Source organism: Pectinophora gossypiella, chromosome 24 (assembly GCF_024362695.1).
Source record: "Pectinophora gossypiella chromosome 24, ilPecGoss1.1, whole genome shotgun sequence".
NCBI lineage: Eukaryota > Metazoa > Arthropoda > Insecta > Lepidoptera > Gelechiidae > Pectinophora > Pectinophora gossypiella.
Window position 1 is genome coordinate 794,152 of NC_065427.1, and position 27,115 is coordinate 821,266.

A 27,115-nucleotide genomic window follows, 5' to 3' on the forward strand; every position below is an offset into this window, starting at 1 on the left:
GATCCTTAAACAAAGCCCTAATTTCAGGAGATCAAAGGAAAGTGGATCCGAAAGAATTTAATTGCAAGACGTTGTGTAAATAATAAAGCTTTGAAGTTAGTTTTACGCGTGACTGCAGTGCACTCGCAAATGAAGTTGTTCACTTGAGGGTAGAAGATACGACCGCCAGACAGATGAAAATCGTAAAAAGAAATATATCCCTTATGAAATCTTTTATAAGTACTTTGTTTCAGTATAAAACTAAATTAAAATTTTAAACTTAGTGCCGAATTACATAGAGTTCAAGGCGCGTTCTTATCGTCAGAGGTTTCTATGTCACACACCATTCAATATTCAATTTTTTTTTATTCTTCCTTTTTTTCATTCTTTTTTTTTTCTTTATCCGATATATCAACAACTGCACTTAATATTATTCATATTATGAGATATTTCGATATTCCGAAGACACATATTTGTTTCCTACTTAATAATAGAAAAAAACACATACAATATATTAACAACACTTATAAATACATAAAATTGTAACGTCACAAAAGCATAACAGTTTTATGCTCTCTATTACCTCTCTTTATAGTTGATTAATGTGTGTAATATCAGAACCGTTTAATCGTCTAATCGCTCAAATATTTTAATTTTAACTTGAAAGCGCTCGCTGCTAAAACTAAATGTTATTATTTGATACGCTCATAAAACACATCTGTCTGTATTTATTTTATTTGCGAGATCAAACTTGTCTAGGAAAACTTGACTGTGAAATGTATTCTTGCAATCAGGAATATAAGTACTTAGGGTTGTCTGGTCAGTGAAGTAAAATTAATCAATCGTAGCTGTAGTTAGTACTGAATGATTCATCAGTACACGTTTGTTATTATTTCATTAGATTTGCTCGTGTCTAAAGAGTAATTTATCATTCGAAATATCAGGTATAGCTGACAGCATATGAACATAAAACGACGCGCGGAGGCAGCCCTTGGCAATAAAACAAACAGTACAGGATGTGAGCTCAGCCGAGCCGCGGGCAAGCATGTGTTTCCAACTATTTGTGCTGACGATTAACGTAAATATTACGGTAACTATGTTATGAACGATCGCCAACACGACACAAACGATTACCTGATTTATTACCCGAAAATGAAGTTATACTGAAAACATTAAATTTTAAATTGACTATCTTTTCTACTTGCTGTAAAACTAACTACTGATATGTTAGGAACATCTAGTTTTGGGCTTTAAAACTACAACACCCATAAGAGTCATCATACAAATTTCTTATACGTACTTAATATGAAAATTAATAAAAATGTATTAGTAATATAAATAAACTATATGTATTGAATCATACTGTTACATCGTACTTATGACTAAACGTAAGCTTTCAAAGTATTTTATTTATATCCTTTTATTTACACACTGTCAAAATGTAAACCCACTTAAGATCTGACAACAGCTGACGACGAGATATCCCGTCCAATAACGAGCCAGCGCGGGCAATAAAAACAGGATGCACGAATAAATCACGGCCTCATAAAACTAAGTGTAAACGAACTGAATTGAATGCGAAAAATGACATTAACCTCACACGCCGAAATATCTCACACGACGACGCTTCCGAGAAAATATATGCCTCACTCCAACCGCCTTGGGATATACCAACCTTATTTCCGTTCACTGTAATTTAATTTCTTTTATTCAGGTAGATTTATCCAGTACTGTTTAACAATGATTGTAATTGTATTATAAAACGTACTTAATAGATGCAAACCTGAAATCAAATGGTCCAACAACCGTCGTCACCAATTAAACCGGCTTTAAGCTAATTGGGCCGGATCAGCGCGCAGCTCAATTTCCACTAAGCCAACATATTAATTCCGCTAATTAAATAAATCACACATACTATCAAATGGGCGTTTTACGAGTAAATACCGCATGTTCCCGCCAAACCTGACGGCCGCTGCTATTTATCACCACTTGCCTCGGTACTTTGTATGCGAGTAATTGAATTTGATCGGCTGTTCGTTACAAAATGGAGCTTTTCCAACTGGAAAACTTCACACAACTGTGTGAAGCGAAATATAAATGCATTTACATTCATACATTAGCCATCTCATCAGCAGTATTTCTAATAAACAGGGGGGTTAAAATGGCCACATCGAAGCATTTCATCTAAGAAAGCAATATTGCAATTTGACATTTGTGTGCATTGCGCACTTACTTTTATATGCGCAAATGTCAAATTGCAATATTGCTTACTTAGATGAATTGCTTCGATGTGGCCATTTTAACCCCCCTGTTCTTTTTTTTTAATGAAAATTGATGGAGTCACTGACCGTGTCCCTGGATATATATCAAGCTACGTTTTATTTGATAAAGTTTACGAGTTCAACAAGTTCAATTTTGCAACATTTATCTCTGTTTTTTACCGTGACTTATTGTACCAGTAGCGAGAAGCACATCGCCGAACAAAAAAAAAACATTTTTTCCTTGTGTGTTTTGTAAGATCAATAAAAATAACATAAATAGCCTACATACGGCCTACTGTTGGGCATGGGCCTCAATCAACCGGAGGGGGTATGGAGAATACTCCACCACGCTACTCCACTGCGGGTTGGTGAAGGTGTTTTGGGCTAATAGCCGGGGACCAACGGCTAAACGAACCTTCCAAGGCACGGAATCATCTAAATTTTTCGGAAAATCAGGTGATTCAGCCTGCAATGCCCTTGGCAAACAGGACATTCTCACAAAGTGATTTCGACAATGTCCCTATCAGGAATTGAACCCGAAACTTCGTAAGCCCAACGCCCTACCGACTAGGCCAATGGACGCTGTTGTTTGTAAGATCAATGATCGACCTCATCAACCCTGAAGTCAGGGTTATTATTAAACCGCCATAGACCCCACAGAGAAAATATTTGTTGTGAACTTTATAGCCCGCACCACAATATAGCCAGTAAAGAGTCGTACAAGTAACTCGCTCGCTCGCTGCATAAATTGGACCCCTGGCTGACATAACCATTTGTAATAATGACGGTCATCTATCGCAGTTGTCTATTTGTGCCCTCGCCGCTACCAAATTAGCTTCCATAGGTCATGGGTCGTGAAAACAAACACACTATATTATTACTAGTAGTTTATTTACGTATTTTGTCTTCCATATATCCCCGTATTTTTTTCTTTACCTTTGTTTCAAAGAACTATCACGAGATCAATGACTTTGAGATTATGCTCGATTTCGCTATGATACTTCCATTATTATATTGTATGTTAAAGATGTAATCTTGGTCATTTTTCCAATTTGGTTTGGCTTCTAGCCCACACACCTCTACCAACCCACCAATTACTTCGAGCAGCTTGGTGGAGTATACTACCTCCTTTGACTGATCGAGAATAGGCCTGTGCCCAGCAATAGGATATATAGGTTATTTATATTATTATTATTTGATATGAGTAAAATCCTGCTTGTAAGGTACCTGTAATGCTCTAGTAGTTCTTATGTTTTTATCACTTACTCGAAGTTGCATAAAAATACTTCGAAAGCGTCGTGCCACGCGTTTCGGGCGCGACTTACTTGTTGAATCATTAGTGCCACTGCTCTGACTCTGGGGAATTTACTCATGACTCCATCACCGCGGGAACTCGGGAATGCACAGCAAATTAAACATATTGCTTTTTCCGTTGCGGCTATACGCAGAAATATCCCGCTAATTTTTCTTGGAAGTTTCGAGAGATTCTATGTTTTTTTGACTGATATTCTGGTATTTAGATACTGCACCAAAAGCAGTAGTTATTTAACTATATTTTTTTGATATCCCGGAAAAGATTCAATATCTAATATTATCTGTATTGAATCTTCAAAGCGATTCCTTATGTTTTTTAAACCAATTACTCTATACGATAGAGAATATAGAGATAGTTATTAAAATTATGTAAACACGATGCTAAGCGGCGCAAATCGCTCGAACACTGCAATAAATAATACAGAACCTTGATGCCGAGGATATATTTATATGAAAAATCGCACCTATGTAACAACACTCGTATATTGCTAATAAAAATTAAGCACGTGTGAAAAGTTCAATAAATTGATCCTTTCAACTCGAGCTCCAGTATTAACGCTGTAAAGGAATGATTATGATAGCTGATTCATTCATTATTTTGGCATCGGAATGTGCACACAACGCGACTGTAAAAATAGTTTGCTATACAATTGCCAACCCAAATAATTATGACACATTAAACGAATCCAATAAAGACAGCGTTGTTGTGGAGTAAGATCCATACCTCCGGGTTGATCGAGGGAAAGCCTGTGTGTGTGGGACGTATACAGACTATTTACGTCATTATGAACTTTATCTTATTTCAAATAAAGAATTAAAAGTGGTTTAATATATTTGCATGAGGCGACACCGCCTTAATAAGGACATGTACTTGTCACGGTCTCCAGCAGGCCTGTGTTTGCGGTAATTACGGAAATTTCCCCACCGCTCCTGTTTTATGGCCAGCTCCAACTTTATGTGTCCATTATCGAACGCACTTCTACTCCCCCGCGCGCTTTCTCGTATCACCACATTGTCTTAAAAAAATATGATACTTTTCTTGAAAGATCTAGTAAAATTATACACAAGCATAATCGTAAATACACAAAACACCATACTGATATAAGCGCGACATAGTAATTATTCGTGTAAAGTACTCGTGAAGCTATTTCCATTTAATATCTTACAAACTTACCTACTTCCTGTTGAAATACAATCTGTTTAACTTCGAACATTTGATTGCAATGATGAATCAATATTAAGACGAATAAAAATAGACAGTTATTATGGAAGTGATGAACAAATGGACGTCTATCATGAAAGATCAGCCGTTGGCCTCACGCAATACCTCGCTAAGTGTAGCTGCTGGAGAGGCCGACCTTCGCGTAATTTCTTTATAATGTGGAGTCTGCAGTAACACGCGGCCTTGAGATACTTCTCAGAAAATTATCCCAAAAACGAGGCGCGGAAAATATTGCTAAGGAAGTTCGTAGCAATGCTGACAACGCGACGCGTACAAAACTTGCTAAATGAGTATGCATTAATAACCTTCGTTCGCAAATTTGAAGAAATTTCCGTGTATTGTTAACGACATCACTAGAGCACACACCATTGGGGTGTAGGTTTCATTCTTTGGTAACCACTCCACTGTCGACTAGTGATCTGTAACGTGTACTTAATAAAAATCGGGCATGTGCTAGTTGGACTTGCGCACCGAAGGTTCTGTGCCAAGTAAGACAATTGAACAGGCAGGTATTGAAAACGGTTAAGCTGCCGATTAAGCGCAAGCTCGGTAAGGTTTCGTGGTTTTATAACAGAGTTCGACGTGGTGCCTACGGTATCATAAAAAAATAATAATGACACCATAGTCATTCTAGTGTTCCAGTGTTGTCGTTCATAACATACGGAAATGATAGTGCCTCCTTGGTTGGTTGGTGTGTGCGTGAAGCATTTTAAAGTTTTTTTTTTTTTGGAGTACGGTAGTTCAATAACTTAGGAGTTACAAGTACCTAACACTATTTTTTTATTGTCGGCCTCTTTGTAGAGAAAGATGAGCGGCACAGAGGATGGCGTCGCGGTGCCCAATACGCCAGACGCAGGCGGTGGCGAGGTGGCGGCGGAGTCCCCGGCGGCGGCGGGTGAGGGCGCGGGTGCGGGCCCGCTCATCCCCGTGCCGGCCGCGCCGCGCAAGCCGCCGCGCCGCGGCCCTAAGGTGCAGCAGGAACGCCCCAAGCGGGCGCTCTTCTGCCTCACGCTCAAGAACCCGCTGCGGAAACTCTGCATCAACATCGTCGAGTGGAAGTATCCTTTTACAAATAACAAAACGTATGAGCACGCAATTTTTGCTGAGTTCTAGGGCTCGTTTACAGATGTTCTTTTTCTGTAATATTTTACAGCTTTCCTGCCGTAACATGCCGGGAGCCTAGTTTAAGATTTTGGTCAACGGGAAAGTCGTTTTTAGTCAAATTGAAATTCCTTCCTCTCTAGTGTATTCGCATACCTAAACGAGTCATCCGCAGTCGTAGTTATCGAAGTTGCCAAAGCCACAAGTCTTTAGAAGTTGATCGGCAGCCGCACGCAACCCATCATTTTCGGTCATCTCTCTAAAGAATATAATATACCCAAAGTAGCTTTAAAATGTTTATGGTTTCAACGTTTATAACTTTGGCACGTGTTGGAAAGCATCGCCGGTCGTTGTCGCTAGTTCACAGATGATAGAGTGCACATAAAAAAATGTTATCCATGGTTACCAACATAGTAAATTTAAATAACATACATATCCAGTAGCGAATACCGCGCGTTACCCTGTTGGCAAGCTGCCAGAGAAATTCTGAACAGTGCACTGCGTGACACTATCATTCCAATCAAGCAAACACAATTTGAGCTATATCTTCATTGCATATGTATAATTCGTAGAACCGGCATACAAATCAGAAATATTGAAACTGGGCGTTTCAATCACCGAAATATATCGAACATTTAAAAGTTTTCATGACAGAAATTCCGAGTAGATATTTGTGAATTCGTTTCTGTTGTGCCGCCTTTGAAAAGATCAAAGGAGCACCTTCTGGCAAGTGTAACAGAATGAACAATTTTCAAATGCAAGACTTAAATCCTGTGTAACTTTATTGTTCATATGTAAATATTTTCGTCAAAAATAATCAAATTATAATATTATTTTGAACAAAATGTCAACAGAACTCTATGAATCGAGTGAATCATTAATTGGGACATTGTTTACTCTTTAGTTTTGTCTCCACAATTATTGTAGGTACTAAATTCTTAAGTTGTAAACATTTTGTATTAGGTATGAATTTCTAATTTATTTTCCTGTTTTTCATTAACTAAATGGCGTTGCAAGATTTTATGAGGCAAATTATTCTTATACCTTCTTTCAATTTGTCAATTTCATCATCAACCATCGAGCTTAACGTCCTGTGGCGAAAATAAACAGAATAATCACCAGTTACCGCACTGGATGGATAAAAACGCTGGCGGCGGGCCAACAGCGCCGTATGAATGGGTGAGCCCAATACAGGAAATACCGCGGTAATGCCGGATGACTCGGCAATTGACCACTACTCCACACAACAATGATGATCAAAGCTCTCTATTCCATAAGTAAGACCTTTCTCTATCATAATATCGAGAAAAAAAAACAGCGAAAGTGATGTGACAAGATCGTATTAGCCGTCGCCTCTGCCTACCCCAAGCGTAAACTTATGTATGTACTTATTATTATATTTAAGACGTTTATTAAAAAAAGACCCCCCACAAAACCAATTGCTCGATTTTGTTATCTACTTATGTAAATATATATGTGAATTCGCTTAAATTATGCATGAAACCTAAGTTCATTCGGAGCTATAAATTGAGGCGGTTCACGATTTACGAACATAATAGCATCATTATCCTCCCGTTGATGCACTGGCTTAAAATGTTATCGTTTATCCCTTCGTAAATAGGACAGTAAGTAGCGGTAGTAAACCAGGTGAGCGCGTAAACCACATCCATTAGCGAATTTAATCGGCTTCCACAATTTAATTCCTCTCTCGAGTGTAAAATGATTGAACCGCGGAGCTTCACACGCCACTGCCGCTGCGGGCGCGATGACTGGAGGTTTATTATTTCTATGTTTACGCCGGTTACTATCGTCGTAAGTTGTATTTTTAGCGCTGTTTGAGACTGTATCCGAACGGAGTACTGTTTTCTTACTAGAATCCATCAACAGCCAACTGAGAAAATGGCATTTCAAGCATTCGAAAAGTATTCAGGCCCGTCCAGAATGAGTTAGGTTGTGGTTTACAGTCTTATACACGTTTATTGTACGGTCACGAGCTTTAATATGTATACACTTTGGTACCATGTCACATTAACTTTTTTGACAAATTGAACTGTAAGTCTCACTAAATGTCATATATGTTAGTGCGATAGAGTCCTAAAGTGGGTAAATTATATTGCTCATGACTGTATTCTGGGTGAAACTTTCTGTGATGGCACTCCAATAAATCAGCTTACCAAACCAAATTCTTATTTATAGTTCGATAAGGATAAATATTTTCATTATTTTTAGGTTCTCCTGGTTGTCCTTACATCGGGTGAGAGCCTTCAGCGCTCCCCATTTTTCCGGCCAACTAGTTAATGCCATCTGCGGCAATCTACAATAAGTTATGTCAAAAAAAAGGTTGTCCTTATAATGCCATTGACTGGATAATACCTACATTTTCCTAACGTCTTTAACTTTCTTGGATTTTATATTCGTTATAACAGATCTCCCACCGATGATCCTTGGAGTCAATTCAAACTAGTATTCGCATCGCAAAGTTGAATGTTACCTATCCTGCATACTGTCCTTGACTCAACACCAGGCCGTTCGAGTGGATGATCCTGACGACGATCTTCGCCAACTGTGTGGCGCTGGCGGTGTACACACCCTTCCCCGCCAGCGACTCCAACTATACCAACTGGGTGCTTGTGAGTACCACTGTACCAAAATTCACATAACAAATACTTTATTGCACATACAGGAAATACCAAATACAAAACAAAAGAGAAATAAGAATAGTCGGCCTTAATCCTACGTAGCAATTTCTTCCAGGCAACCTTTGACATTCACTTTCTAATATACTTACCATTTTTCTGTAAAGTCGCTTTTGACCACAATTTCACCTGTTAGTGACGATTCGGCATAAGGTGTGACACGATTACCTGGCAAATGCCTATTCTATGTTGAAAGACATACTGCTGCTAGCTTTAACTAGTTCTTCAACTTTAAATAAGATTTGATTATTACTACCAGCAACTTTCAGTTCTACCGTAAACTAACTTAAGTACTTATGTAAGTCTGCAAAGGTATTCTATAAGGTCTACGGAAGCTGTGTAAGTAGTGTAAGTCTAGAGTGGAAAGAGTTAAATCTAGCTTTTCAACCGTTTCCAGGAAAAAATCGAATATATATTTCTGGTGATTTTCACGGGCGAGTGCGTAATGAAGATTATCGCGTACGGGTTCATGATGCACGCCGGCTCGTACCTGCGCAACGGGTGGAACCTGCTCGACTTCACCATCGTCGTCATTGGGTACACACACACTATTTATCAGTATTTTTTTTACTATTACACTGTCTACTCTTTTTCGCTTGTTTGTTGTTCTACTGTCTGTTGGAAGTTCGGTGAAACGTGGTCACTTAGTTCATCATGCGATGGATGTACATCTGACTCTATAAATGGGTATGGGTGACGGCCTCCGTGGTCCAGTGGTTGAGCGTTGTGCTCACGATCCAGAGGTCCCGGGTTCGAATCCCGGTGGGGACAAATCACAAAAAACACTTTGTGATCCCTAGTTTGGTTAGGACATTACAGGCTGATCACCTGATTGTCCAAAAAGTAAAAAGATCCGTGCTTCGGAAGGCACATTAAGCCGTTGGTCCCGATTATTACTTACTGATGTAAGTAAGTAGTCGTTACATGAGTCATATCAGGGGCCTATGGCGGCTCAGTAATAACCCTGACACCAGGGTTGATGGGGTTGGTAATTCACCTCACAATCCACACGATAGAAGAGAATGGGTATATGGTCGTGAACTTGTGCTTGTATTGTATTGGTCGATCACCGACCTTAACACCCCGGTGTCAAGGTTATTAAGATACCTGCGACCCCTGACCTAGCTTATGTGGCCAACAGCTTCCGTAACGTGCATTTTACTGTCGGTAGTTTTAGGCTTTTGTCAAAACTGCTAAATTCTCTACGGTTGAGTTAAAGACGATTAATATTTATGTGCAGTATGGTGAGCACAGTGCTGTCGAGTATATTCAAAGATGCGTTCGACGTGAAGGCGCTGCGAGCGTTCAGAGTGTTACGGCCGCTGCGATTGGTATCCGGAGTCCCTAGTGAGTATAGCGTACCACTTCAACCACATACCCATAACGTCATAAGATTTCTTTCTGACACTAACATACTTGACGCAACCAAAACTCATTTTAAGGAATAACTTTGTAAAACAAGTGTGTCAGGATCGAATCAAATGGAGTTCCATAGTCTCTGTTTATTCCGATGGGAAATAGGCGTTATGTATGTATATAATGTTACCAAAGTTTAATACACGCTTCCTCTATTCATTTTTTCGTTGCTGTAACCCATGTTAGTTCCTATGTCTATGTAGAACACCTCATTGTAGAAATGCAATAAATTATTGAGTGTATGTATCATCTCTGCAGGTCTCCAGATCGTTCTGAACTCGATCCTGAAGGCGATGGTGCCACTGCTGCACATCGCCCTGTTGGTCATCTTCGTCATCATCATCTACGCTATCATCGGCCTCGAGCTCTTCTCCGGCAAAATGCACAAGACTTGCTACAATAAGTATACAAGTAACAAAACAAACTTATTATTACAAACTTCTGACATATCTAAGCGACCTTCCTCACAGCAGCGCAGCGCCATTCGTGCGATATCAACATAGAGCAAGTAGATGATGACGTTAAACTTATTATTACAAACTTCCTAGCTCCTAACTTTCCTTACAGCGCGACGCGATTCATGTGATGTCGAAACTATTGACGATTTGACTAGATATACTTATAAAACATCAAAAAAATTCAAATGTCGAACTCTTTGTTACATGTGGTCCAATAATTGCAACCTTGCTCCAATATCGCAGATCAATGCGATATCGAATCGTGCTGAGAGGAAAGTCGCTAAACGTAATTGCACACTCGGTAAGTTATTAAAGTTTAGACTGAGAGAAAAGCAATTAAAGTTGTGATTTCCTTCGTAGATGAGATAATGGATTCTCCGCACCCGTGTGACGTGGACAACGGATTCAACTGTTCGTCTCTCGGCGAGGAGATGGAGTGCCGCGAGAATGGCTGGCAGGGGCCCAACGATGGTATCACCAACTTTGATAACTTCGGCCTCTCCATGCTCACAGTCTTCCAATGTATCACGCTTGAAGGATGGACCGATGTCATGTACAATGTAAGTTTTCCAATTTAACACTTGTTCAATAACCTACCTCCTTCTTCTATCGTGTGGGCTGTGACGTGGAGTACCAACCTCATCCACCCTGGTGTCAGGGTAACTATTGAGCCGCCAAAGGCCCCTGACATGGCTCATGTAACGACTACATACTTACATCAGTAAGTAGTAACCAGGATCAACGGTTAACGTGCCTCCTGAAACACGGATCATCTTACTTTCGGACAATCAGGTGATCAGTCTGTAATATCCTAACCGAACTAGGGATCACAAAGTGATTATTGTGTGTCCCCACCGGATTCGAGCCCGGGACCTCCGGATTGTGAGCACAACGCTCAACCACTGGACCGCGGAGACCGTTTACCGACCAATAATAACTCTGACACCAGGGTTGATGAGGTTGGTAGTCCACCTCACAAGCCACACGGTAGGAGAAGTAAAATACTAACCAGCATTCTTCATATAAATAATTACATTGACTGAGAGGAAGCTACATGGTTACAAAAATCTCGGGGTATTCAATTTCTAAAACATCCTTTTCCAGATTCAAGATGCAATGGGCAATAGTTGGGAATGGATTTATTTTGTGTCGATGGTCATATTGGGAGCATTTTTCGTCATGAACCTCATTCTCGGTGTGTTGTCTGGGTAAGTACCTAACTGAGCGTAATGTTGAATACAAGAAATTCATCAAATGAAAAAAAAACACTTTTCTCAAAGTCCGTTAACCACTTTTTAAATTTGCATGCCTTAATATTACAGAGAATTCTCCAAAGAAAGAGAGAAGGCGAAAAACCGCGGCGACTTCCAGAAACTACGAGAGAAGCAACAGTTGGAAGAGGATTTGAAGGGTTATCTCGATTGGATCACACAGGCCGAGTACTTGGAACCGCTAGCTGACCAACACGACGCCAACGACCAGAAGAGAGATTACGGCATCGGTATTGGTGAGTTCTACTATTTATATTACAATTCGTTGCCTTGCTTCTGTTCATTTAGTAAAGACTTCGCTCATATTTACTCTGGTGACACATGTCTCTTTTCTTATTTACTTTCAGGTCAAACTCCAAACGAGCACGATTCAACGGATCACCTGGGAATAGAACCCAATGAACAACAAAAGGTTTCATTATGCAAGCTGTGGAGGAAAGACTTTGATAAGGTAAGTTGTTTCAGATGCTCACCTTCGTAAACTTAGCGAGCACGTGATGCAATCTGGATAAAAACTAGATGCTCAAATATTGGCAGCACTGTTGAGTGTTCATAAATTTTGACAGTTCTTCATACAGTCCAGCTAAAATTCGTGATAAATTGCTATAAAATGTGGAGCAACGTGGAGTGTATCCCGTCTCAAGGATAAGTTACGAAAAAGAAAAGCAGCCAATTGAAAAAAGGTAGTTTAATAAGTTTTTTTGATCACCAGAAATCACCATCACCAGAAAAATATATTTTTTTTACTTAAATAGTATGGGGAAATGAAAGGACACTTAACAGTGCGACACCTGACGGAAGAAATAGGCAGTTTCATCCTCATTGGTGTGATATTCGAACAAATAACGATTTGAATAAATAACAATCTAGATGTGTACTTTATACAAATTCATCAAAACATTTCTATGAAACTTTTATGAAATAATTAGATATGCCGTCGTCAAAAGTCTATTAGTGGTACCCTTACCCTCAAATCGCACATCCATGCTAAAATCCAATCGCGTCTTGGGGATGGACCCTAAACCTTTCTCATCTTAGTATGTTGTCAGTTCTTATAATAATTTGTGACACTATCTTGAATATTTGAAGTTATTCTATTATTTTGTTACCAGGTGAATCGACGAATGAAACGTGCATGTCGTCGTGCTGTCAAGTCACAGACCTTCTACTGGTTGATCATCGTGCTTGTGTTCATGAATACCGTAGTTCTAGCCAGCGAACATTATCAGTAAGTTTCGCTAGTGTTGGCAAACCATATAAACCAAATTTGTCTAATTGATATTGGATTCAATAATGATAAATTTTAATCACTTATCGCGTTCCTTTTATTTTACAGTCAACCTGAGTGGCTCGACTACTTTCAAGAGTACGGGAATGCGTTTTTTGTAGCGTTATTTACGATAGAAATGCTTGTAAAAATGTACAGTTTAGGTTTACAAGTAAGTATGCTTTCATATATATTTTTCCATGCAAAATAAATAATTAACTTATTTTTTGTACTTATAATGATGAATGATGTTTAATTATTCAGAATTGGTCAATTGGTAATCATAAACTATCCAGGTCACGTTCCCTAATGATGAAAATAAATGGTGCTGTCCAGACATATCTTTGTTTTTGGGTATTAAATGATGACCCTTGTTATTAAACTCAGGCATAACACATCTTTCAACCATTTTATTCTGATCAAAATAAAGAAAAGCAATATAGGTAGCAACATAATTAACTAGAAATCACATTAATTTTTATATACTTACATATATAAAATTAAATTATGCCATTACATTGTATTTTTGCATAAATATGTACCTGAGCAATGAGAAAATAGGTAATAGGCTAGTTTCCAACTAGTCAAATCAGTTACTTTTTACTAAACGTCAAAACACGAAATTACTATGGAATTTGTATGAAAAAGCACTCTGTGACGTCATAGAAAAACGTGACAAAATGTCGGACTTATTATTACGTTTTTCTTGATTAAAATTCATAAATAAGTTTAATAGAAAAAAGAAAATGTTTTTCGTTAGTTTTAGATGTGTCTTTATTTAGTAATCAGAATTTCATAATTTATCTTGAACCTAGTACACGACCCAATTATCCGGTCAGAGTTGTATAGCGTCTTCTATATCATCATCATCATCATCTATGTCATCTATAGGTCTTTTTGGGGAACGTGCCCTGGAAAGCCGCTCATTAACTTTGATATTACATCTGACCAATTCAAAATCAATGTGATTAATGTGCATTCTTTTGTACATTCGATTAACTTTGAGCTGTTTCATAAAGCAATTGCCATACGTACGAGGCAATTCTACAATAAGTCACGTACTTTGACCACTGTTCTAAACTAAAGTACCGTTTCTCAGGGGTACTTCGTGTCGCTGTTCAACCGGTTCGACTGCTTCGTAGTGGTGGGGTCCATCAGCGAGATGGTGCTCACCAAGACGGAGGTGATGCCGCCGCTCGGCATCTCCGTGCTGCGCTGCGTGCGCCTGCTCAGAGTGTTCAAGGTCACCAAGTACGTGGACATTAACATTAATACTAGCAGTATTTGCGAAAACCTATAGTTGGTCATAGTTACTAGTTCTAGATGCCATTATATTGGATAACTGATCTTCTCTCGTATGGGTTGTAATGTCAATTACCTACCAACCCCATCAACCCTCAGGGTTACTATTGAGCCGCCAAAGCCCCCTGACATGCCTCATGTAACGACTACATATTTAAATAAGTAAATAGTAGCCGAAACCGACTGCTTAACGTGTTCTCTGAAGTACGGATCATCATTGGATTGGAACTGATGGTTGCCCTGGAATATAAAAATAAAGTAATAAGCTTTACGACTATTAAATAAAATTTGCGTAAAATATATTTCACTTTACAATTTTCAAGTACTTATCCCTGCTATTAGTTTTGAATTATTTAACAATAGAAATATAAGTAGGAAATGATGACACAGCAGTACAGATGTCAATACGAACTCTAAAACGTTTCGAAGATGCAAGATAAACTATAACCCTACATTCTCGAAATCTGATTCAACACAGATAATGAAGGGCACGGACGTAATAAAACTGAATTCTAAGAAAGCATCAAAATAACAGATTAATGCGCAGCATTAATGATAATATAAAGAGTACCGGGTCCAATTCAAAGTCTAAATGTTTCATAACATAACATAAGCTCACGACTGTTATGTATCCAATGAAGTGTGCTACATCGTCGGAAGATGTATTAAGTACCCGCACACATCTCACTGAGCTTTCGGTTAGACCAACCTGATAGGTGGTGACCCGTATCGCTGTCTATACCTAATGGTCAAGCCAACCGTGTTAGTGAAAAATAACTCATTGGTGCAAATACGGTAACGGGATTCTAATCGGCGCTCTCATTTATATACATTTTCCATAGACCTCATGTAACAGTTAGACAATCAATCTCTATAAAAAAGTGACCGCAGCGCATCTTGTCCCAAGTGACGGCATGTAACGACACTGTACCACCGATATTGCACTTTAATTGAATAGCCATAACATCTTAATTTGAGAGAACGAACTTATATATATACAAAAAAGAAAAACTCCTTAGCGAATGTGACAGTAAATCAGTGCCTATTTCCACAGACCTCGCGCCTACTTCCAATGTAATTAACTTTAACGTTTGTATTTTTTATTTATTTATTTATCAATGTTCTAGAACTATCTTTACAAGACTATCCTAATACAATAGTTCACTAGAAATATACATAATTATACAAATCTTAAAGTAAGAGTACATACATAGCATGTAACATATATAAGGTGACCTTTCGGAATTCGGCCAGGCTATATATACATAAATATATCAGGCCTTTCTGCGATCTAAGTGTGTGCAGTGCTCGAGTCAGGGGCGATTTGTTTACGAGGTTCGTCCTCACCTGGCAACGCTGTAATATAATTTAACTGTGTCGATCAGGTACTGGCGGTCGCTGTCGAACCTGGTGGCGTCGTTGCTGAACTCAATCCAATCAATCGCGTCGCTGCTGCTGCTGCTGTTCTTGTTCATCATGATCTTCGCGCTGCTCGGCATGCAGGTATGGGGTGCTGGGATCCTTTAAATAACTCATAAGATAACATTGTCTCCCCGAAGTGGTAAGAGGTGTGTGGTATATACACCCACTCCTTGCCAGTCATGTTTATTAAGTCCCATGTAAGTGTGAGCCTGTTGCCATTAACCGGGCACAAAACCTGGAAACCACGTGATATCAATCATCTATGATCCAAAGCGCACACTCATAAGTCGAATTCAGTAGTTTAACCCCTTAAACGCCGGAACGCGGATCTCGACCAGACACAATGTAAAATCTATTGTGTCTGGTATCTCGGCATATGAGAGGTTAAAGCCCAAGTCAGGATTCTAACCCGTGACACTACCATGTAAATCATACGTTCTCCGAACAGGGCTACCACGATTTTTTTACAACATAACATTACGACTATATTTCAAATTGGTCAGCCAGAGGTTCATCCATCGCATGTTGATCTAGTGTGGTGGACGCAGTATCGCAGTGACTGTTGAAATAACTCGAAAACAGCAAATACACTATAGTGGTTTTTATTCCATGCAGGTTTTCGGCGGCAAGTTCAACTACGACGCCGTCATTGAGAAAGACAGGCACAACTTTGACTGCTTTTGGCAGGCGCTGCTCACTGTCTTTCAGGTGGGGATTGCTTTTCACGAATAAATTTCTAATTGAACTAAGCATCCGAAATTCACCGAACATTTTATCAGAAATTTACAAAAAAAGATACAGAAAATGTATCAAAATATTGAAGTAAAAATCTACTTTCCCGTTTAAAAGTTGTATTAAAAGTTATCTTGAAGATAAAAGAACAAAAACATTTAGCATATAAAATATTTATAGCTATCTTTGCGAGTCGATGGCGATCGAAACTAATTTTTTTCTGACCAATAATTGGCCACGCTTACGGCATTGTCAGTGGCTTCGTACAGGTCTTTAATAGTGCAGGTGTTAGGGCACTTAGGACAGCACAAAAGGTGAGCCATAGTTTGTGGTGATACTCCACACTCGCAATATAATAAGAGCTGGCTCTGGTGATTTCGAATTGTTTGGCCCTGAAAAGGGCCTTTGTATTGCTAGCTATATATTGAGTAGATAGAATGTCAAGGTAACAACTTCTATTCAAAATATCCAATGTAAAAATGAAGCAACATAATATGTCATATTATGACAGTTTCAGGTGAAAATTCCGAATTTCAGCATTTATGCACACACACGGAATACGCAATAATACAAAAGCACAGTAAATTACAAAATTATGAACACAGGAACCTAAAAAATTGTCTCAAATTATGTAATAAACAACTTTGTATACCTATCACTTAACCGTGAACTTATTATTACCTACTATCATTGTCTCTATTCAGTGTCTACTGTACATATCTCACAAACAAAAAACAATCTTGTGTAGTTTAGCCGTTATCAAAAATGTTCGCATTGAATGACCAAAGTTTGTGTCCAGATATTGACGGGTGAAGATTGGAACGCGGTGATGTATGAGGGCATCAAGGCGTACGGCGGAGTCGGCACCTTCGGCATAGTAGCCTGCAGCTACTTCATCATTCTATTCATCTGCGGCAATTGTATCCTTACTTATACAGTAACATTCATAAATTGCAACTTTTGCAAACCTAAATGTTTTCTAACCAAGATTATCATGTGCACTGTAGTAGTTTGCAATTTTTCGCGTTGTAATATTTTCGTGATAGTTATTTGCATATATGGAAGGATTATTTTCCTTAACGACAACTCGTACAGATATCCTACTAAACGTGTTCTTGGCTATCGCTGTGGACAATCTCGCAGATGCAGAGTCCTTGACCAACATCGAAAAGGAGGAAGGAGTACGTAAATGTTTTATTAAATTTATTAAATCGAATTCAGTTTCTGACTCTAATATAAAAGTTTTTTTTTATGTTTTTATGCATAAATGTGTAATGTTTAGGCTGTAGAAGAGAAAGAAGGAGGCAGTATTGTGGAGCAGGAAGGAGCTCACGCGGATACGGATGATGAGTACATTCACGACGATGACGCTTACACCACTGATAAGTAAGTACATACTAGCTGCATAATTAGTACCAGAAATATTGAATAAATACTGATTTAATTTTTAAATCTGTGTATCGATAAATGTATGTCTTACAGCTCAGAAAGAGAGTACGAAGAAACAGGTTCAGAAGGTGAGCAACAAGAAGAAATAGAAGGAGAAGAAATGGGACAAGAAGGAGACGAGGGAGACCGAGAGAGAGTGGAGGAAGAACAAGAACCAGAAGAGGAAGAGATGCATCAGAGGAATCATATAGGTAACATACGATATACCCTTGAATTATTGGTAAAAATAAACGTGTCAGGCTAATTTGGCTTCAGAAAGTTGTTAAAATATTAACATTGTTTTGTAAGTATTAAAACAAAACTTGATCAATATATACAGAAAGAAACTTTATACATTGATTTACTTCAGTGATGTCACCTGGGAGAAAGTGGAGCATTTAATGGTATAGATGTAAGATAATATTATATTGACAATAGCGTTAAGGTTCTAAAGAATTTCCTGATCTCGGTATGGTCGCATGTATCAGTGAGCACAGAGCTGGAGGAGGGCCCGCGGCTGAAGCGCAAGCCCACGACGTCGTCGGCGCGGCCGCGACGCCTCTCCGAGGTCGATATACACGACACTAAGAAACCCATCCCTGACGCCTCGTCCCTCTTCATATTTTCCAAAACCAACAGGTTAGGGACCTGCCGGACGACGATTTAACAGCTTTCAAACGATTTATTAGATGTTATTTTCATTATTATTTGATTTTTCTTGAATTTGTCTTTGATTGTATTTCGAAACTACTTGCGTTCTGACTTACAATCTATTGTGTGTCTATGTATTGTTTTGCCTCTGTATTTATCTATCGATACGTACATTGAGAAGTTATAAGTATAAACTGTTGCTATCAAAGACAAACGTTCTACTACTATTGCGCCTTTCTCTACTTAAATCTTAATATTTTAAGCTGATTTATTTATTTATCTAAGTATTTTTATTTATTACTCTTTCACATTTTTAGCTAATCACACTTCAATTATGTTTGCAATTAAACTATCGAATAATTATAGCGTAGGTACTGATGATGAGACATTAAAATATTCCAGGGATTTCGGCATGGTTTTAGATGTAATTTTACTTAAATTAGGCTAGATAAGGTTACTAGTTAAGAATAATAGAAATTGTAGATTTGTTGAAATAGTATTTCGTCTCTTTCTATCTGACGAAGATGGCGGCCAATCAGAAGAGGAGGGGACGCTAGTAACCGCGCGCCCGCGGCGGGTTTCAGAACTGAATATGCCCAATCAGACGCCGCCTATACCGAACGCTAGTAGTTTCTTCGTATTCTCACCGACGAACAGGTGAATGGCGAAGTGACGTCACTCGGTACCCGTGTCTCATTGTACAAGATTGGCGTTGTGATGTCGCTCGTACTGATTTGCTCTTTCATTATCATCCTCGATGTGACTGTCTTCTCAGATATCATCTTCGACATCGGCCTTATTCAAAATTGCACGGTTGTTGTGACCTCTATGTGACGTTTCCCATCAAAATTACGAGCAATGAGATTACTGGGTACCTTCCTTAAGACAACTGTGTTTCCCATAGGTTTGTCTGTTTAGAAGATTGTTATATAGTTCAAAGCATGATGTCTGAAATCCCTTAGATTGCGAGTTTAGCGAACTATAGACTAATTTTATCAAAGCCTTATTGTAACAGGATTTAGGTTTAGTAGCATGTTGCATGACGCGTGAACATTTTGTTTAGTCGTTCAATTTATTTTGCATAACTTAAGTTTTTGGTTCTATATGCGCATAAGTTCCGCTTAGTATTTGGCTTGTAAAGTTGTAATCAACGTGTGTAAATATTTTGTGTAAGTATATTATCTTGAAATTGATAAAACGTTTCCGTTATTACGTCCCGTTTTATAAAAATATCTTTATACCTATACCTTGAATTTGTATATCGATGTTTGAATGAACTTTAGAGCAAAGTCCAAAGGTTTTAAGTTCTCTATTGAGACTTGTATGCTATGTGTCAGGTTCCGCGTACTGTGCTACAACATCTCGGCATCGTCGACGTTCGGCAACATCATCCTGGTGTGCATCATGCTCTCCTCCGCCATGCTGGCCGCTGAGGACCCCCTAGATGCCGCGCAGAAGGGGTTCAGAAATTGGGTATATACATGCAATGTTTCATTTAAGGCACACTTGCTGATAACTTCTTCTGAACTTATTCGGCAGAGTTTATCAGCAACTGGTGAAAAAAGTCTTCCAAAAAACATGCAAGTCATTAATATTACGTTAAATCAACTATTACTGTTGGTTTTATCGGCCATATAAAAATATATTTGTAGAACATTCAATATATACCAATTTTACAACGAAAATATCTTGTAAAACAGATATGACTTCTCCTTTGTCAATTATAGAGCCGCCAAAAGCTCTACTTCGTTCGTATTTATTCTTAGTGCTAACAGAATATATTTCCTTGTAGTTGTTAAGTCAATTCGACGTGTTCTTCACGAGCATCTTCACGCTGGAGTTGTTCCTGAAGCTGGTGACGTACGGGCTGATCCTGCACCAGGGCGCCTTCCTGCGCTCCGCCTTCAACGTGCTCGACATGCTCGTCGTCTGCGTCTCGCTCATCTCTATGAGCTTTAAGTACGTCAGACATACACATTATACTCACTGCAAATTATTCTTCTCTTCTATCGTGTAGATTGGGAGGTGATTATTACCAACCTCATCAACCCTGATGTCAGGGTTATTATTGAGCCGTCAAAGGCCCCTAACGTGGCTTACGTAACGACTACTTACCTCAGTAAATAATAACCGGGACCAACGTTAACGTGCTTTCCGAAGCACGGATTATCTTGCCTTCGGAGAATGCAAGTCCTGTAATGTCCTGACTAAACTAGAAATCGCAAAGTGATTTTTGTGACATCCCCACCGGGATTCGAACCCGGAATCGCCGGATCTTCAGTCCAACTCATAAGATGACATAACTCCAAACTGCATGAAATTCATGCGCTTACGCAACTTACAACTACTAAATAACTTAAATGCGTTATAATATAACTATTGTTATTATTTTCAGGTCTGGTAGTATATCGGTGGTAAAAATATTGCGAGTGTTCAGGGTGCTGAGGCCTCTTAGGGCCATCAATAGGGCCAAAGGCCTTAAGGTCAGTATTGATTATTTCGTTTATTTAAATATTTTTGCAAGGGTAATCTACTTCTTGACATTTCTATGAATTTAGATTGTTCGATTAGAGTCATAATTGCAATTATTTAAATGCACTAAACAAAATGTTTACGATTCCTGACATGTTTTCCATGATTATAGCACGTTGTTCAATGCGTGATCGTTGCTATCAAAACGATCGGCAACATTTTGTTGGTAACGTCGTTACTACAGTTCATGTTCGCTGTCATGGGAGTGCAAATGTTCAAGGTAGGGGGCTCTGTTGCAATACTTGATATCGACCATGTGCCACACTGTATGTTCCCCAGAATTAATACCACGCGTGCCCACACTTGTGAGTCACCCACTTTGTATACCGCAGAACCTTTACAGCAATCGTTCCAATTACACCTTTGGGTATTTAACTGTTATCTTGACCTTTCTCTTCCTTCACTCATTTCTCATGATTTATTTTCTTAGGTGTTCATATACCTAGTACTGTTTACATTCATAACCCGTTTGATGTAAGTTTAATTATTTGTTTTGCCTGTACTATTTACTATGCTCTATCCTATCATAATATTTCCGCGCAAGCTTTTGTCTTTGATAATTTGTGTGTGTCAACTTCAACGTGTGCTTCGCTTGTCTTCTAATAATGCTACGAAGCTTATTCAGCGAAACACCGAAAATTTATCGTAAAAATAACAAATAAATTACAGCAACAAGAACCTAATGTAAAACAGTTTCGTGAATATCAATTTTGCATTTATATATGTGTATGATTATTCATCGACCCATATGTTCGTTTCTGTTAGTGTTGTCAATATTATTTGGAGCATGTCCTCTTCTTCGAACCCAAAGGTGTACAGAAATCATGTTTAGAAGACTAATCAGACTCATTAGAGTAACCATTGCCCCTACCTTGGCGTTTATATCAGAAATGTGATAACACTTGAGACCCCGTTGAAAGTAACCGATAAGCATCGTTGCCCTTGACAACCTTCCATAAAGCCCTGTAATTAAAGTGTGTGCTTGTCCCCGTATGTCCCGCGCGCCGCCGACGGACCTGGTAACGTATACCCGCACTGACTGCATGCCGCGCACAGTATGTGGTGAAATGTGTGATAGTAGCGATTAAGACTATAGGAAATATAATGCTAGTTACATATTTATTACAATTTATGTTCGCGGTCGTCGGTGTACAGTTGTTTAAGGTGAGTCGCGATAGCCGGCGTCGCTCGCTTTCAATGTCGTAGGTATTCATACCGAGTTAGATAAACATGCCAGTTGCTTAGCATTATTGCCGTAACCCCGATAAGGAATTTAATGAACTATATAAAAGCTATACGATAATTGGCTTATTTAATACTGCATGTCAAAATAAAGTAATAATAGCTACATAATATATATCAAAGTCGCTGTATTAAGGTTGATAATTGTTTGCTAATGTAGCACTTTGAGTTCTGTAAACCGCTTTGTTCCATGATTATCATGAGAAATGGGTTTACGTAGATATTGCAAATATCATTTAACTGTATTTCTAACTAGCTAAAATTTTAAACGTAGTGGCGTGTAAACTGATCGAATAACTATTGCCCTTATTAAACCTCACAATACTAAAACAGCTGTGATTTCTTCCAGGGTAAATTTTTTAGATGTAATGACATTTCGAAAATGACGAAGGACGAGTGTCAGTAAGTACCGAACAGATTAACGGCTCATCCAGACACGTGGGAACTGTGACATTTCGTAACAAAGAGTAATTTTATGACTTTATATTTTTTTACACACGTAGAGATGCTTGGTCGATTAGTATTACATCAAAGTACTCTGTGGAATTAACACGTACGTAAATCGCGTGGATCCTGCGTATCTGCCGAGCAGTCGACAAGGATTTCGTGGCACTTGGATGACACTGACAGAGCGCTGGTGCAGTATCCCCTAACAGACAACTGGCTTTAAAATGACGTTACCTAAGAAGACGGTGTTAATTCTGAATTTGACCACGTGCCAAAAGATCCTTGTCGCTCTAACATGGGATTCATATTGAATGAATAGATGAGTGGACTCACTGCACACCTTGTTCTGTTTCAGGGGGACGTATTTAGTATTTGAAAAGGGCAACTACGCCGTGAGAGATCGTGAATGGACGAGATACGACTTCCACTTTGATAACGTGATGAAGGGAATGCTCACTCTGTTCACCGTATCCACGTTCGAGGGATGGCCAGGGTAAATATTACTTCACTATTTTACTTCTGAAATTGTGATAACGCAATGCGCAAGAGTTACTGGCCAAATTTCTTGGCCGAAATTCAAAAGATAAGTTTTACTATTCACTGATAGCCTACCCAACTTAGCCGGATTATCGGATATATGGACAGACTGTCAGAAAATTTCTAAGTAAGTGGTGAAACAGGCCCCTGGTCATCGTAATAGAGTCTTCTGGCTCTCAAGGAAACTTACGTACTCATTCACTCACTACTCCTTTGACAACTTGTGGATCTGCTACTTCCTATTTACTAAGAACATTATACTAACAATGTCCATTATTTTTCAGGTTGTTGTATGTATCGATAGATTCGAATGCTGAGGATCGTGGTCCCATAACTAACTTCCGTCCAATTGTTGCAGCCTACTATATTATTTATATTATTATAATTGCCTTCTTTATGGTAAGTGGCCATATATATATAGACAATAACAATTCAATATACTTTATTGCATCAAATAAAAAGACAGGAAACAGTACAGGTTACAACAAATTAATAATGTCATTGTGCGTATGTTTTAGGTTAATATATTCGTCGGTTTCGTCATAGTGACATTCCAAAATGAGGGTGAGCAGGAGTACAAGAACTGTGAGTTAGACAAGAACCAGAGGAACTGCATAGAGTTCGCACTGAAAGCCAAGCCTATACGACGGTAACGTAAACTGATGTCATATGTTGAATGTACTTACCTGTTTAAATACATCACTAACACACCACTGTTAAAAATATTTTGGTCTCATTCAATCTCCGATATTTTCTTATAATAACTCAATCAGAAAGATACCTAAGCTTTTTTAAACTCACATGATGATAACCATAACATTCTGATCACGTGCACCGACACTTCTAAGTACACAAAACACAATTCTCTAGATAAATTTTACTATATACGTTCGACTGCTGGGCACGGGCCTCCCCTCAATCAACTGGAGTGGGTATGGAGCATACTCCACCACTCTGCTCCACGGCAGGCCATTTACTTAATTGGTTTTAATTTGCAGATACATCCCAAAGCACCGCATTCAGTACAAGGTGTGGTGGTTCGTGACGTCGCAGCCATTTGAGTACGCGATCTTCGTGCTGATCATGATCAACACTATCACTTTGGCTATGAAGTACCACAAGCAGCCCGACGAGTACAGCACCGTGCTTGATATGCTCAACATGATCTTCACCGCCATCTTTGCGCTCGAGTTCATATTCAAACTCGCCGCTTTCAGGTTCAAGGTCAGTCATACAAACACTCGTTTAAGCTGTAGGTTGTATTTCGGGTTTTATTACGAATTTGCATCATACGTAAGCAAATGCATAAACTTGTCTAAATCAACGCGCATCCAATGTACGCGCTCCCAAAGTACTCGGAAACTACCTCCAAAGTGCGACTGGACTTAACCCTTCTGATACGCACGCAAAATTATGTATTACTAGCTTTTCGTTCGCGTGGACTTCGGTTATCAAATAATATAAATAATTTATCTTTCTACTGGTGTAAGAACTTCTAGGGATTCTCTTAAAATGCATAAATGTTTTTGTCATAATTTTAATTATCATAATCCTTTTTGCATAACGTTTTTTAGCATAATAGTACTTTCCCATAATAACATCTAGGAATACTGTTTTGTTAGGTATAACTTATTTTTGGACTAATATTTGTTGGTATAAATTTGATTCGCATATAAATAGGTATCCATAATTCTTTTTTAGAATAACAAATAGTGTTTTGTCATAATTTTTACAAGGCATAACATTAGGTTAGGGTGCGGCGGGGGTGGCCCTTGGGCCACCCCTAAGCCGCCAGCATGTTTATTTTACACACGAAAAGTATACCGATTGATGACCAACAGCATGAAATAGTGGCAAAAATATAAAATGTCACAATCATGAATCAAATGCAGCCAAGGAAAAAGTAAGTTTCGAAAATGTTCAAAGTTGCGTCAAAACTTTTCTTATTCGGAGTATAGTTTTTATGCTTATAATAATTATGCTTATATATCATTATTGCCATTAGTTATTATGCTTATAGTAGTTATGACTTTCAAAATTATGCTTAAAAAGTTATGACAAATTAATACTATGCGAAACTAATAATAGGACAAATAACAGTATGCCATGGTAAATTATTACATAAAATTTTATGAGTAAAAATAGAGAACCGAATTTCTAATACCGGTTCAATAACAAACTTCCAAAGTTTACCTCTTATGTACTCAGTCAGTACCAATGATAATTTAAAACGTGACGAAAACGATAAAAGAAAAATTACAAGTATTCTATCAGGTAAATTAATTTAGGATATATTAGCAAAACCGTTTGTTCTTTTATACAACATAATATTAATTCAATTTTACTGAGTAAGTAGGTATCTAGTACCTACTTGAGGCTTAATAAAGTAATTCCCCTGTTTTGACCTTTGACAAGTTTATCATAGATATTTCGTCAAGTAAGCCATTTCTGATAAGAAATCTCTATATAGAATACTCTAGAAGTTTGCAAAAGAAATATATTTCTGTGTATCACCCAGAATTACTTCGGCGACGCGTGGAACACGTTCGATTTCATCATCGTCTTGGGGAGTATCATAGACATCGTGGTATCGCAAGTAAACGAAATCAAGAACCAAGTAAGTAGACACCTACCACATGTAAACTACGAACACTTAGTATCAACCACCTCACTAGTGCTAGTATCTTTTGAAATGGCCAATGATTTCTGAAACCATATCTGGCAAATTTTCACAAAAATCTCACAAAAGTACGAATATAAATAGTTGGCTAATTCAAAAGTAAAAACGGCACAGTTACTGTTTCGAGCATGGACAAAATAGATGTCGTGATAACAGCAAATGCTAATGCTGCTCCACTATAAGATACTGCAATAGTTAAAACAAGGAATATTGCTTTCAGGGAAGTGGATCGGGGAGAGCTCACAAGGTAAGATGCACGCTTCCACGCAGACAAACTACTTAGTACCTAGCTGTACAGACAAACTACTTATAGAATAAAAACAGTACACAGTTATGTTATATAATGTATCAAATACACCTGAGTAAAATGGTCTAGACACTTCACTGAACATAAAGAACTGCAATACTAGCTGCGACCGTCAGAGTCATAAACTGTGCTTTCGATGTTAATCTTCAATATTTTGGGACAGTAACGTTATTTGTAACTCAGTCATCCTGTCATGGCTATCTGTGGGTACACAACATATTTTCATGTTAAATGCACCGGCCATATAAAGAATCAAACCACTATTACTTGGTGGTGAGTGCGATATCTGATATCTTCCATAAGTCTTATTATTATGTATTCAACTTCTAAAATATCCTATTGCATAGGTACTTCATCTTCATCAATTCTACGTATCTAAAAAATATCTTTTAATTATTTCGAATTCTTCTGAGCGTTTCTTCTATCTTTTATTTTCACTTATCTGTCTCCTGTTCTGATTAAATCAATTAAGATACTTCCCGTCATTTATAATAATACAATATTTAAGCTAATTATGAAAACGCTCGGCCTGGTTCAATGATATTTGTCCGAGGTAGAGAATTAAGCAGTCGAATCTATATTAACTGAAATCGTAAGAAAATGTCGGTTGCAGGAGAGCTCGATTCCATCGATAAACTTCTTCCGACTTTTCCGCGTGATGCGGCTGGTAAAGCTGCTGTCTCGTGGCGAGGGCATTCGCACGCTGCTGTGGACGTTCATCAAGTCCTTCCAGGCTCTGCCGTACGTCGCGCTGCTGATCCTCATGCTGTTCTTCATATACGCCGTCGTGGGCATGCAGGTCAGCACTTAGAATTAAGGATCCGTCAGACTTAATGTCGCGATACGAGTA

At 38.5% G+C, this 27,115-nt stretch overlaps 1 protein-coding gene across 10 annotated transcripts in view; it reads left to right on the forward strand.

Annotated features, from left to right (window-relative positions):
* Positions 1-27,115, forward strand: part of LOC126377799 (muscle calcium channel subunit alpha-1-like) — a 60,705-nt gene that overhangs the window by 22,995 nt on the left and 10,595 nt on the right. For 5 of the 10 annotated variants that reach the window (XR_007567995.1, XM_050025640.1, XM_050025643.1 and 2 more), the window contains exons 3-33: positions 5,578-5,834; positions 8,402-8,507; positions 8,971-9,110; positions 9,814-9,920; positions 10,248-10,400; positions 10,808-11,007; positions 11,552-11,655; positions 11,770-11,954; positions 12,066-12,169; positions 12,831-12,946; positions 13,055-13,157; positions 14,085-14,236; positions 15,673-15,790; positions 16,325-16,417; positions 17,241-17,361; positions 17,537-17,622; positions 17,724-17,827; positions 17,924-18,081; positions 18,358-18,508; positions 19,858-19,993; positions 20,313-20,479; positions 20,916-21,003; positions 22,109-22,216; positions 22,644-22,696; positions 23,097-23,234; positions 23,563-23,677; positions 23,797-23,927; positions 24,277-24,502; positions 25,797-25,895; positions 26,179-26,205; positions 26,879-27,064. Coding sequence is in view for 9 of the 10 variants with exons in the window: in XM_050025640.1 (XP_049881597.1) it covers positions 5,584-5,834; positions 8,402-8,507; positions 8,971-9,110; positions 9,814-9,920; positions 10,248-10,400; positions 10,808-11,007; positions 11,552-11,655; positions 11,770-11,954; positions 12,066-12,169; positions 12,831-12,946; positions 13,055-13,157; positions 14,085-14,236; positions 15,673-15,790; positions 16,325-16,417; positions 17,241-17,361; positions 17,537-17,622; positions 17,724-17,827; positions 17,924-18,081; positions 18,358-18,508; positions 19,858-19,993; positions 20,313-20,479; positions 20,916-21,003; positions 22,109-22,216; positions 22,644-22,696; positions 23,097-23,234; positions 23,563-23,677; positions 23,797-23,927; positions 24,277-24,502; positions 25,797-25,895; positions 26,179-26,205; positions 26,879-27,064 (4,026 nt within the window). In the remaining variant the exon portion in view is untranslated. Of the gene's footprint in view, positions 1-5,577; positions 5,835-8,401; positions 8,508-8,970; positions 9,111-9,813; positions 9,921-10,247; positions 10,401-10,807; positions 11,008-11,551; positions 11,656-11,769; positions 11,955-12,065; positions 12,170-12,830; positions 12,947-13,054; positions 13,158-14,084; positions 14,237-15,672; positions 15,791-16,324; positions 16,418-17,240; positions 17,362-17,536; positions 17,623-17,723; positions 17,828-17,923; positions 18,082-18,357; positions 18,509-19,044; positions 19,178-19,857; positions 19,994-20,312; positions 20,480-20,915; positions 21,004-21,164; positions 21,273-22,108; positions 22,217-22,643; positions 22,697-23,096; positions 23,235-23,562; positions 23,678-23,796; positions 23,928-24,276; positions 24,503-25,796; positions 25,896-26,178; positions 26,206-26,878; positions 27,065-27,115 lie in introns of all 10 variants that reach the window. The other 5 variants (XM_050025638.1, XM_050025648.1, XM_050025645.1 and 2 more) reach the window with 4 other exon arrangements.